General features: G+C 36.7%; 1 protein-coding gene across 1 annotated transcript; it reads right to left on the bottom strand.

Moving 5' to 3' along the window:
• Window positions 1-2820: 2820 nt before the first annotated feature.
• Window positions 2821-7811, bottom strand: foxl2a (forkhead box L2a). The gene is made up of 2 exons (XM_084127234.1): window positions 7691-7811; window positions 2821-4420 (listed from the first exon to the last, which is right to left on the bottom strand). The coding sequence occupies exon 2, from the start codon at window positions 4405-4407 to the stop codon at window positions 3496-3498; it is 912 nt and encodes a 303-aa protein (XP_083983360.1). The 5' UTR covers window positions 4408-4420; window positions 7691-7811; the 3' UTR covers window positions 2821-3495.
• Window positions 7812-13715: the final 5904 nt, after the last annotated feature.

The raw sequence follows: 13715 nt of genomic DNA, 5'->3' as shown, positions 1-13715 counted from the left end.
CGATGTAAATCCCACAATCCCCCGCGCGAGTGTGTGAAACAGCCTCTACTTTATGAATCCTCCGCTTATTCTGCAGCAGAGCACCTCATTCATCTACTATTACAATAAATCCTATACACTTACCATACACATGATGTAGCCTACCTATGCCTTCTTTAAACTTAATGTTATCTTAAAATAGGCATATGCTAAATGAATTAGTAAATAAATTTGGCCTACACTGATTTCAGACAAATAATAGCCTATTGCTAAAAAAAAGCAGACAACTGAAATTCGTAAGGAATGGAGATGCAATATTTTAGACCTACGTGTTTGCTTTAAGTTTTATTAAGAGTCTCTGACTGTCATGAAGTGCTGAAACCATACTTTTTTTTTTCCATACCGGTATAAATATTCATAATTGTCATTTAATTGATAGAAAAGATTAAAGTATATTTGTATTATTATGTATCTAATAAAGGCTAAATCTGCCTATTAATAGGCGATAATTGTGTTATTAATTTTGTACGGAACGATCAAGGCTATTCCCTGCACAATTAACGAGGTTCATTGACATGTTTCTCCCGTTTTTTATCAGACTGAAGAGCCATTGGTACATTTCCCCCTTAGATAAGATATCCACTTCCTCTGAACTTCATGTTATGCAACAATCATACCAATTTATGGTAAGCCTACGTTCACTGAAATCAGTGTATCCTATAGACCTATTATTAACTTGTGTAGGCTAATTATTTTTTTTCTGAATTAATTGTATTATTGATTTAAATAAATGTAAATAGAATAATAATACATATTTTCTAAAGGTGTGATATGTTGTAATAGGTTTGATGTAATGTTGCAGTTGTCCTGCAGGGGGCTGCAGCTGTCCGCCTTCTTTCTTTCACAGTAGATCAAGGACGATTATCAGTCACGTATATGTTGCGATGCTTTTGGGAAACGCGGCTCAAATGAAATATAGGCTCCTATGCTCTGTACGAAATAATCACAATAATCTATGCTATCTACCCCCCCCCCCCCCCCCCCCCCATTAATAGGCCTATAACTTTAAGCAAAACGTATAAACCCCAATGAAGTTAAAATAACAAGCAATTAATAATTCAACACTTCATTAACAGACACTCAAAGTAGACTCTCAATTATAATGATTATTATTATTATTATATTAAATATTGTATTATTAGAATAGAATACTAATTGGTTTCTAAATGATTGCAGATAGGCTATAGGAAAGGCTAAAGTAAATCATATAGGCTAGCCTAGCCAACTCAAGGAAACTCAACGAACTAACAAAACTAAATGAAATGAAAAGCATTTGTGTGAATGTATTATATTCTAGGCCTTTACATGTGTCCTGTAAATGAACTGCCTTAAGGGTGAACAATACACCTGTGAACAACCCCATTACATATATTTAAGGAGGAGAAAAGTTCTTTTGTGACAACATTCCCCGATGCGCTTTTTGGGACACACACAAGGGGCCCCTCACTGACCCGAGCGCGCGCGTATCCTGCATGCGGGCGCATTATGTGACGCACACCTGCAGGATCCTGGAGAGGACATGACTGGGGAAACATACTCGCTCAATAATAAGCCGATCGTCCAAATATCTAAGAAAATGTTTAAGATTATAACTTAAAATAAAATAAAGAATAGGCCTATGGATAGCCTACATTCAAACAATGAAAACCAACTTCTCATTAGGCTATAATGTTTTTTTCTCCTTATTGTTTTTGTTAAAAATATATCATGTCTCCAGAGTTTTATTAATGCAATATTCAAATATTCGATAATCAAATAACGATCTTTATCATTAACTCAACGAATCCACTACAGGCCTAATCTATTTTTATAAAACACTGTTTACTTAACATTATAGGCCTATGGCCGTTCAGCCTTATCGCGCGCAAACAGAGAAAGACTCTTTAACTTTCATTATTAACAAACATTATCCTAAAATATATTTACTAAAGTTTAATTAGGCTACATTTCTAATTATCTAAATGTAGATTAACTGTGATTTATTAAACATTAGATATTATGTAAAAATGTTGATAATGTTATTAAGGACAGTTATCGAAATATGTTATTTTAATGTTTGCGAAGATTTTTCTTTATGGTAAATTGAATCGTGAAAAAACATACATTTTGGTAAAAAAAGTTTTTCAGATGTGCATATTATTCACTGTCTAATTAATAAATTCATAGATATACACTTGCATTGTATTTTACAGCAACCACGTAGGCCTACTTCTAGTAAAATGATTTTTAAAGACACGAAATAAAAAGCGATAAAAGGCGAAACTATTCATGAAATAGGCGACATGTTAAAAAGCTGTTGACACCAGATGCGGCCAATAATTTCGAATACATTGATTTGACAGGGCTAAATATTTACAAATTCAGCTAAATAATTTGTCTTAAAAGTTGACGCAATTTTCCTCATCGACAGGCCCAAATGTTACTTAATATGTACTCGCATAAAATTGACTATTTTTACACGAGAAACTTTAGAAGTCATTTTTACAAATTATTTTCGACGTATTCCTATTTGGAAACTATTTTCATACAGTAAGTTAAATGATCTGGCATAAAACTCTATATTAATGCCTGTATGAACATGAAGTAGGCTCCTAAACACGATCAAATATTAGTGGAAGGCCAGTGGCTAAACAGTTATAGCACTCCGATTCAAATCGCCAATCTTGTTCTATAATAATAATAATAATAATAATAATAATTAATAATAATAATAATAATAATAATAATAATAGCAGAATTATAGCCTATATAAATTATAAAATCCAAAATCAGTGTCATGTTGACAAAGAGTTTATTAAAGAATAAAAAGTAGATCTATTTAAAAAAAGACTGAAAAGTGCTAGTTAAACATGGTCCCAATGTGTCATAGGCATTAAAATTATTTAATTGTTTTTTACAAAGTACATACAAAACAGTCCAAACTGGCAGTCACGTCCCCTGACCCCTACGAGACCCTTAATCACGGAATCAAGAGGCCAAAACACAGGTGTACATGTTGTGTTTGTGTCCCCGGGTTATCTACCTGTCCAGAGCTCCACTGCATCCTTAAACATTCAAAAGCAAAGACAATAAAAAAAATATGAATTGGGAAAAGGGTTCAGAACCCAATACTTCACTCCAAAGTCATTGACAGTATGTTGTGAACGGATTCAGGTAAACATGATTTGTAATTCCATGACGATGATAAACCTTCGATGATCTGGCCATCTTCTTATATGAATGAACAGTTTATACACATTCAGAACACAAATGTCTGCGAAGAAAAATATGAAACCTTGCATCAGGCAGGAGACCAGTGCTTCCATAATTCGAGGCTCCAGTAAAAGTTTCTCCTTCTTATAAGTCCCTAGAACCCGCACGATTTATGAAATGTGTTTTTTGAGATCGCTGGACCTTGTTTTTATAGTCTTTTAGCGAGTACAGTATTGATCTGAGTTTGGTCTCGCGACGCCCGAGCTAGATGTCGATTCGCGCGTGCAGTGCGGAGTGTTTGCTCTCGTGGTCCCAGTAGGAGCAGTGCATCATGGAGAGTTCCGCGGGCTGGCGCGCGCAGGCGAACTGAAGCCCCGTCCCGTTCCCGCCGGACACCGGAGGAGGAGCCGCCGTCGCGGGACTCAGCTGCTGCGCGTGAGGGAGCGTGTGGTGGTGGTGGTGGTGATGGTGGCTCATGCCGTTGTAAGAGTTCACCATGCCCGGGAGACCTATGCTCTGCACGCGCGAGTACGGGTTGTACGAGGACGGCGCGGTCAAGCCTTTCACGTTAACGGGACTCACGCTCCCGCCGCTCATCTGACAGGAGGTGTACGGCATAGGCGCGGGAGACCATGAGTTATTGATAAACCCGGACTGCAGGTATTTGGGCGGGGAGAGGTAACCGTACCCGTCTCCGCCGAACAGAGACTTGCCAGGCTGGAAGTGAGTCGGTGGAGGCCTGAACGGTCTCTTCATGCGCCGTCGTCTCCGGTAGTTGCCCTTCTCGAACATGTCCTCGCACGCCGGGTCCAGTGTCCAGTAGTTCCCCTTCCGCTCGCCACCCCCCTCCCGAGGCACCTTAATAAAGCACTCGTTGAGGGACAGGTTGTGTCGGATGCTGTTCTGCCATCCTTTCTTGTTCTTCTCGTAGAAAGGAAACTTACTGATGATGTACTGGTAGATACCGGACAGCGTGAGACGCTTTTCCGAGCTCTCGCGGATCGCCATCGCGATTAACGCCACGTAGGAGTACGGTGGTTTCTGTGTGGGGTCGGATTTGTCCGGTCCCTTCTCCGGAGGAGATTCGTCTTTTGTCCGGTCTTTCTCCGCTGAGCTCGAGGTAGTGTCCATGAGGATCATGCCGTTATCCTCAGGGCCTGGGAATGTGGCCATCATTGCGCGCGCAGACCTGCACCAAAACAGAACCGTGGACTAATAAAACAGTTCAGCAATGCTAGTAGTCTTCTGTTGATGACAGTCGAAACTATCATGTGAAGAGAGAGTTTTTTACACAAATGTTTCGTTCTTTCTTTTTTGGATGTGTGCAGCTTAATGTTAGAAAGCTCTCGCGCTTCAGAGTTTCTCCTCAACTAGATACTCATGGAGAAGGAGGGCAAATTGTGGTTTGGTTTCTCCGTATGAGCCCGCCTTCTCTTTTCCTCACACACTCTCTCACATTCACACATATTGGATGCGGTAGGGCATAAAGCTTCCTGATTCGTAGCCTATGCTTCGAAAGCGATTCATCTATTTTGCTTCATACCCTCTAAATTCTGAACTATGTCTCTCAGCGCGTCAATTGAAGCAACAACTGGAAACCGACACAGTTTTGGAAGACATAATTAGTTCATATAACAGGTGCAGGAGCCGTGCGCAGTCAAACCATTCTTAAAATCTAATAGAAAAAGAGATTTCATGACAAGGAATTATAGGCTATACCATTTACGCACAATATGGACAAACGGTTATTATGATATTATAGTTATGTTACTATCATCAATTTCCGACCAATATCTATAATGTTGAACTAACTTATTATTTACAATATTCCTGTTATGTTCCTTTAAATGGATCGGTTTCATTTATCTTTTGTGATTTTTCTTCAGTGTCATGATGTGACTTATATCACTCTTGTATTTGGCTCATACTTGTTTTACATTATTGTATAGCTATTTCGTGAGATATTCACAAATTTCTGGGAATAGTTCTATTCAGTTTAAAGCATATATTAGTAAGTTAGCCTACTTTAAGTGTTTGTCAAGGACCAATTAAAGGATAATACGACTGATCACTAATGTGTGTTTTGGTGGATGTGGCCCCACAATATCGGCTGTACCTCCATTATGCAGCTAGAACAATTCTGAGTGTGTCTATGCTATGGATTTAAATGCATATCTAAAAAATGTCAACATGTAGCCGAAAATGACAGAACTTGCATCTTCCAGCACCAACCAATTTGTGCATGACTGGTGTCCTGAGATACACTAGCCTACCTATGACGTTAGTAGGCCTACCACATTATTCCCAGAAGCACAGTTAAGTATAGGCCTAGCACGAAAAATATCCGTAAGTAAATTATGTATTTACGTATACGCAAATTAGACGGATGTCCACCCTCTTTATTCGTATTAACTGATTATGGCAAAATACCCTACACGATAACCGAGAATAAAACATGGTGGTGAAAAAAAACATTTAATAATTCACAGTCTGTGCATGAAAAAATGTGGCATGCAAAAAAAATGGACAAATTGCATTGGTTACATTAAAAATGTAACCCAACGGCTGGGTTTGTCCATTTTTAAATTGCATTTTTAACCCAACGTTGGGTTAGTCAATATTTGACCCAACATTGGGTTAAAACAACCCAGCATTTTTTAGAGTGCACGTGAATATTTAAAAGAGTAAGTTATAGCTGCATATGTCTACTTTACTACTAGGCTAATAGTAATAACAGCATACTTATTAATACTGAAATTCATTTCTCAACGTTCAATTCAAACGTTTTGGCCGTAAAGTTTTTACACTTTACACTTTAACCAACCAAACTAAAAATATATAAATAATAATAGGCTACAGTTCACAGTGTGCGGCTGCGTCTGTGTAATTTTCCGCATGCATCTGTATGGTGTTTTTTAAAACATGGGTTATGGTTTTTCACAGGTCAGTGGCTGCCAGGTTTTTAATTCGTCTTGGCCACTTGCTTACAATAAGCTATTCAACACACCAAGTGTTTTAACTTCAGATTTAGATTAATTGTCCTTGTGTGTCCATGCAGCCAATTGATACCCGCAGACTGTAGGCTAATTATCCAAATCATGTGTGTCACATAACATAAGCTTAAATAGGCTACACATTTATAATCTTCATGAAGATTAGCCACAGTTCATACATTTTCACTTATTATGTATTTATTTTATTTGATGGATTTATTATTGTTATGATTGTAATTTATTTAATTTATTTTTGCGTTAAGAATATACACTTTTGGATTATTATGACCTTTCTTCAGCACTGTTTGACCTGAGATGCTCTGAAGCTTTAGCTTCTTAACGAGCAGTGCATGTGCTGGTTTGTTAAAAGGCTACGACGTAAATTAAGATCTCAAGTAGCATAGGCTAGCCTACAGTACAACAACATATATATATAAACTATGTTGTTGTACGGTAGGCTAGCCTATGCTACTTGAGATCTTAATTTACGTCGTAGCCTTTTGTATGCATATACATACATACATACATACATACATATATATATATATATATATATATATATATATATATATATATATATATATATATATATATATATATGTATGTATGTATGTATGTATGTATGTATGTATGTATATACATATATATACACACATTCAGCCACCCTTAAAATATAAATGAGATAAAATACATAGCTATAATAGCATGATTTAATTTCCTATGGTATTAAAAAAAAATGTTGGAATTTAAAAGTTAAATGTTATAAAGTATATTATAATTGAGTCTTCCTTTTTAAGTTCCGACATTGCCGAAGCCTTCGACATACCCAGGTCACCGTTAACCAGTGACTTCATTCTGCTAAAATTTGCACACACATTAAATAACTCCACAACAAAATGATTAAAGTAAAACGTGTTAAGTTGCCTAGGCTATTTATCTTCTGAGGACATTAATGAGGAAATCGTGTAGCCTAAGTTATTATGGTTGTGGAAATGAGTGAGTTGAACTCATTAGTCATCGCTGTTAGCGTCACACGTAGCCTGTATATTATGCAACAATTACCAATGTTCTTTAATAATAAAAATATCAAGCCTGTCTCTAGCATATGTTACATTGAACAAAAAACGTCATCACAAGTCTATGCGAATTATATTAAAAATCTATTCTCGTCCGTGATGTGCTGATTTTTATTTATTTTTTATAAACAACTGAAAGTTTCAGAAAATTCAGCTGGAGAACAAAGCAATTGGTCTTTAAAAAATCCTGGCATTACATTTTAGGAGTATAATCGTTTTACTGTAAACCTACATTTTATTTGAACCTTTGCTAATTAAGCTAAACAACGATTTTGTTTAATAAAATATCTACGAAAATAATGAACACATCACAAATTTTCCACCAAGAAAACGAACATGTTTTACTTTAAAAAATAAATATACACAATATTCCTAGTTATAAAAACTCACCAGGTTTGTCAGCCCCAACACGAGCCACAGATTTACAAAGATAGCAATAAAAATGCTCTTTCAGGTGTGAACAAGATCCATGGTTTGCCAGGCTCACCGAGGAGAAGAACAGCGAGTGTGTGTGGAGAGGGAAGGAAGGAAGAGGGAGGAGAAGGAGAAAGAGGACAGAAATTTATGCATAAGTTTGTAATGTGTGCTTAATATACTTTGAATGGCAAAAAGTCATGATGCCTGCACTTTCTGAGACACACACACACACACACACACACACACACACACACACACACACACACACACACACACACACACACACACACACACACACACACACACACACACACACACACACACACACAAGCACACACACACACACACATTTCACATTTTTAAATAGTGAGTATGTTATTCCTGCGATAAACTGTTGTTAATCCTTTCACATCATCAGTGTCATTATCAAATGCAGATCATAAAGTTACATAGATCATCACTTCACCAGTGCTTTCATTTCATTATCAGTCACAATGCTTTGACCTTATCATTAAGGTCCATTCTGGTTTAAAGTAAGACATGTCAGTGATGCACATATAACAGGGACAGACAGGGAGGGAAGAGTGCATGCAGAGATGAGAAAATGGAGGAACGGAAAGAGGGATTAAGACGGAGGGATGTTCTCCTGCTCCTACTGTGACAGGTGGACATCATCAAAGGAACACACACACACACACACTCTCTCTCTCTCTCTCTCTCTCTCTCTCTCTCTCTCTCTCTCTGTGTGTGTGTCCGTCCTTCAGTATATCTCATTGTATTGATCATTTGCAGTCTACAAACATTCAAAATGAAATGCTTATTTAAGCTTAGTATTGTGAAATTAGGCTATATGTTGTACAAACATTGAAACGTTGAATGAATTTGAAAGTCTTCACTATTAATTTGACAATTCAGAGTAAAGGCAGTGGAAATTTACTCCTATATAAACATGGCCCTATTTCTCTTGCTCTAAACCAAGTGCAATGGTGCATATTAAACTAAAAGAATCAAAAACTTTTCTGATAAACAAAAACTTACTATATTATCATATTATCTTATATTTACTATTTTCTGATACACACTTCACAACACTGCACTAACACGGCTACAGTAACACACAGATGCATTTACACGCATGAAGAGAAAGTGACAGTTGACATGTTTAAATCCTCAAAGTTAATGGAGCAGAAATAACCCGAGTATGCAGGTATAATTCAGGTGAAGACTCGACCCCCCCATGACCTGCGGTCGCCAAGCAACCACGGTACCACAGTACAAAAGACTACATGTGGGTGGCTATGAATCATGGGAGATCTTATCGCATCATGTCTCCACGACAACAAGAGACATTCATGCGGCCGTGACACGTCATCTCCTCATCTCTCTCACACTCAGCATGCATTCGTTTTCCTCTTAATAATTCATGGAGCTTTCCCTCTGCTAAAAGTGTCTCGGAAATCATTGTAAAGCACAGGTTTGAAAAAACGGACAAACATTTAATACAGAATGAAAGTTCAGAGCAGTCAAGCACTAGATTGCTTGAAGATGAACCGTGTGACGAAGAACATTGATTCATTCAAGCGTGTTGTGAGAAAAATGTATTTGTGAAGTGTGCTGTGCATCTGGTTATAAGTGCTCTTATTTATTTGCACATGTGATTGAAATGGTGTGTGTGTGTGTGTGTGTGAGGTCTTTGCACACAGTGTGGAGTAGCTTCCTGCAGGAAAGGAAAAGTAAAACAGGACGTCTTCAAATCCGCAGGGAAATGGATTGAAAACCTGCCTCAGACACATCACCTCACTCCTTTTATTCACTACATCCCTCAATCATTCTGTGTCCTCGGATCTTCACAAACCATCAATATGCTATTCATGAGGGTGCATTTCTCTGTTTTCATGTCCTGCTTTCACTTATAAAACCTCCAAATATACTGTGTGTTCCAGTGATGTTCATGTCATTTAACTAGGACGGACTTATATTGTTTTTGCATAATGCTAATAATAACTAGAGAAGGAAAACACACTGTTTGAGAGCCTTGTTAAAAATTGTGGGGGAAAAAGTCTTGAACTTTGAAGGTTATTTAGGCAATATTGAAGGGTGTAAGGCAGTTTAAAGCAAGTTTCAGAGTTACTACATACTTTCAAAACCTGTTGAAGAGAGATTTGGAGGTTGAAAACATGCTTTTACTAGAGCAATAGGCAATCAGAAATGTAGTACTGGGTAAGGGATTTTGAATAATAATAATAATAATAACTAACAAAAATAATAAACTAAAATAACAAGTCTTTTACAGTACAAGCAAACACCATAGTAAATAACATGCACTTCTGTATAAAGTTGATCATAAGAGAAGGAATGTTTTACAGACTCCAGGTCATCGTTTATCGTGCCAGTATCATATAAGTCCAGTTATATTTCCGAGATATCTTCCCATCCTCTGCACTCACATTTACTGATAACTTCAGAGAAGACCTCATGAAATGGACTTCTCGATCTGTGTCTTCAGTGTTTGTAAATGAAAGTGATCGAATGCAGTGTGTGCGAGTGTGTGAAGCAAGTGTAGGCTGTTTCTCTTGTAGAGTGATACTTTAAGAGTGTTTGTGTGAGTGTTTACATGTATAATCGGGCCCAGATGAGGACTGTTTGCTGTGGACTCTTGGCAGATGAGAGCATTAACGGGTAATTGTCTAATCCCTGCCAGTCTCTTTGAAACGGGGCTAAAGTTTCACTGGAGTGGGTAATCCTGCCTGGATCTTGAGTTTGGCGGATCAGGCTTTGGCTCTCTGAAGAAGATGATGATGATGATGGTCCTGTAGATGTAAAGATGACATCCGGGGCTCAGCCCATTAGTGCCATATCACTTCCTAATTAAATAATTCAAACAGCAGTTCCATTTTACAAGATTTTTAATCTAGCTATTAATTAATTAAGCTTCTGTCAATTTGAAAGAAAAGGAAAACAAAAAAAGAAAAAAAAAGGAAAAAAGAAAAAATCAATTCAAAGTTTTTCACATACTTTTTTTTGCTTCAAATAAAAGTTTGAAATGTTGTTAATCACCTCAGCTGGTTGTTTTAGTTCATGGCTTATAACTTAAATGAAGACTTTAAAAAAAATCCCTATGGGAAAGGAGAATGAGAAAATGATTTGCGAACCGAAGAACCTGATTTCACCAACATGTTCCTGATTTGAGGGACACGTTTATGTCAAGCCTAGAACTAGGGTTTGGTGCTTCTACATCAGTGTTATTCACCTATCATTTCCCTCTGATTTTATGGATAACTTATGGGTATGGTCTTGACGGTAGGGGTGTGTGAACGGAACCGAGACTGCTGATAAAGTGTGTGAGCACTATTGAGCTCTACACAACATCAGCTGGTGTTAAGAATAGGAGCATGAACTGAGCTCAACCATAATCACTGTTGGGGGGGATGATTACTTGTGTCGAGTTACTAAAGTAAGGCATTACTTTTAAATTTACCACAAAATATCTGAGTCACTTTTTCAAATAAGTAACATTTTACTTTGTTTTCCCATTTATTGACTCACACCTGTCCCCATGTTTAGAGAAATCATGTCAGAGGCGTTGTGTGTGAACATGATGGTTATTGTAGTTCTAGACTAATGTGAACATGCATTTACTCATCTCACTTTAACAAAAACAGATTCAGTATTCCTCAAAATGAGTAAAAAAAAAGAAAGAAAGTGAAACGCAAACTCAGAATATTACGCAATCCTGCAATAATTAAATGTTTACACTTACATTTAATCATTTAGCAGACGCTTTTATCCAAAGCGACTTACAAATGAGGAGAGCAATAGAAGCAGTTAAACTAACAATAGGACAATAAGTGCTATGACCCTTCACAGTTTAGTCTACGCAGTTTATAAAAAAATAAAAAAAAAGACATAGAGGAGAAGAGAAAAGAAAGGGTTAGTATTACTGGATCAAGTGCTGCCGAAAAAGATGCGTCTTCAGCCGTTTCATGAGAATGGCTACGGTCTCAGCAGCTCGAGTTGAGTTGGGCAGATCATTCCCCCAGCAGGGAACAGTCCAGGTGAAGGTGCGAGGAAGAGATCTTGTGCCTCTTTGAGATGAGCACCACGAGGAGACGTTCACTTGTGTTAAATTACAAAAATATACTTTATGTATTTAATCTCACTTTATTAACCACTGTCTTTGCTGCTGACCTTCAATGGTCCAATTCAACAACAATGAGCAAAAATGACTTTAGATAAACATCACATTTGTGTTTTCATTTTTTATTGCTGAAGAAACCTGTTTGAGCTGCACCCTCTAGGGGTGTGGATTTGCATTTCCTTCAGGCTTATTCATTTCACTTTTGGTGTGAAAGGGCCTTTACATTTAGTAAAAAATAGAAATAAAAATGTTGTAATAAAAAGAAAAGAAAAAAGAAAGCCCATCCCAGGTGAAAAAAAACAAAAAACAAAACAGTTACGTAACATTACTTTTCATAAAAAGTTACTAAGTAATGCAATTAGTTACTTTTTAAAGGAGCAACACAATATTGTAATGCATGGGTGTCAAACTCGGTTCCTGGAAGGCAGATTTTAGCTCTAACTCCACTTAAACACACCTGAACCAGCTAATCAAGGGCTGCAAACTTTCCTGCTATACTGAAGTAGGCGAAAAACAATTCTCACTACTTATAAAAGAGTTGACAAAAAGTACCTGGATGACCAACTACTTCCGGGCTGAGATTCCGGAGTGTGCATTCGATGGACACTTTACTATCCCACGAGGCCACGGGAGAGGATCTGTGAATGGCAATGAAACTGATAATCTCATGATAATGACAACATGGCGAATGGAATGTAGTAAGTCTGGATTACATTCATATTTCACACATATATACTATGTAGATCGTACTTGTTTAGTGCTAACACAATAATATCTAATATCAAAATATGTACCTACTCAAGAGAGTATGTAGTTTCGGACGCAGCATGTCTTCAGGATTACTAGAAACTTCCAGAAAACTGGGCAGGAGTACATTTATATAAATATAAACTTCTGTAATGAACCATCTAATCCCATTTTGAAAAGTTAATGGATCATATACGGATTAGGGCTACCTAATTTGAGGACTAAAATAAATTTTGTTATTAAAAATAGATACCCAAAAAGAATGATGATGTCTCAAAATATAATACAGAAGAATAAAATATATAACACAGAACTTTTGTCACCACCTGTAAAACCTACTGGTAATACTTTAAATTTGGTTTCATTAATGCATTATCTAACACAAACTAGCAATATTTTTTAAGGTATTTATTAATTTTGGTTAAAACTAGTTAATAGAAATACAATTATTTATTGCTTGATAGTTTACAATGCATTAACAAATGTTAACAAGTGCAACTTTTGATTTAAAAAACTTATTAGTAAATGTTGAAATTAACATTAACTAAGATTATTTAAAATTGTAGAAGTTTTGTTCAGTGGTAGTTCATGTTAACTTCAACTTCAACTTCAATTAACTCATTTTACCAAATAAAACCTAAAAAAGTCAGGATTAAACCACACAAGAGAATAAGATGTTTATGTATCCTCCATCATGCTTGCAATTTCATATCAAATAATTGTTACGACAATGGTGTTTATTTATTAAAGACAATCAAAGTCAAACAGACCAAGACGACAGGCAATAGACGTCAATTAGTCTATAGTCCAGACAAGGTTCAAAACACAACCCAGCTGGATACACTTTGCCTAACCGGAGTTATCCCATTCATAAAGTTCACCATTCACAAAAATAATCACTTACAAGATTCACGTATGAGCCACTCAATTTAAGTCACGGCCAGCTCGTTCCCGACAGTCACATAAAGACAATCGCACAATGAATTGTTTGAATTGCAAAATTTATTTAAGTAGAAAACGATCCATTACAGAAGTATAACCCCACGTCTAGTGATTTAAACAATAACGAGAAAATAATAATCCAATGGGGTGATGAATGTTGAAAAATAATAA

Source organism: Abramis brama (genome assembly GCF_963993115.1).
Source record: "Abramis brama genome assembly, chromosome: 10".
Lineage (NCBI taxonomy): Eukaryota > Metazoa > Chordata > Actinopteri > Cypriniformes > Leuciscidae > Abramis > Abramis brama.
This window is presented reverse-complemented; position numbering and strand designations above follow the sequence as displayed.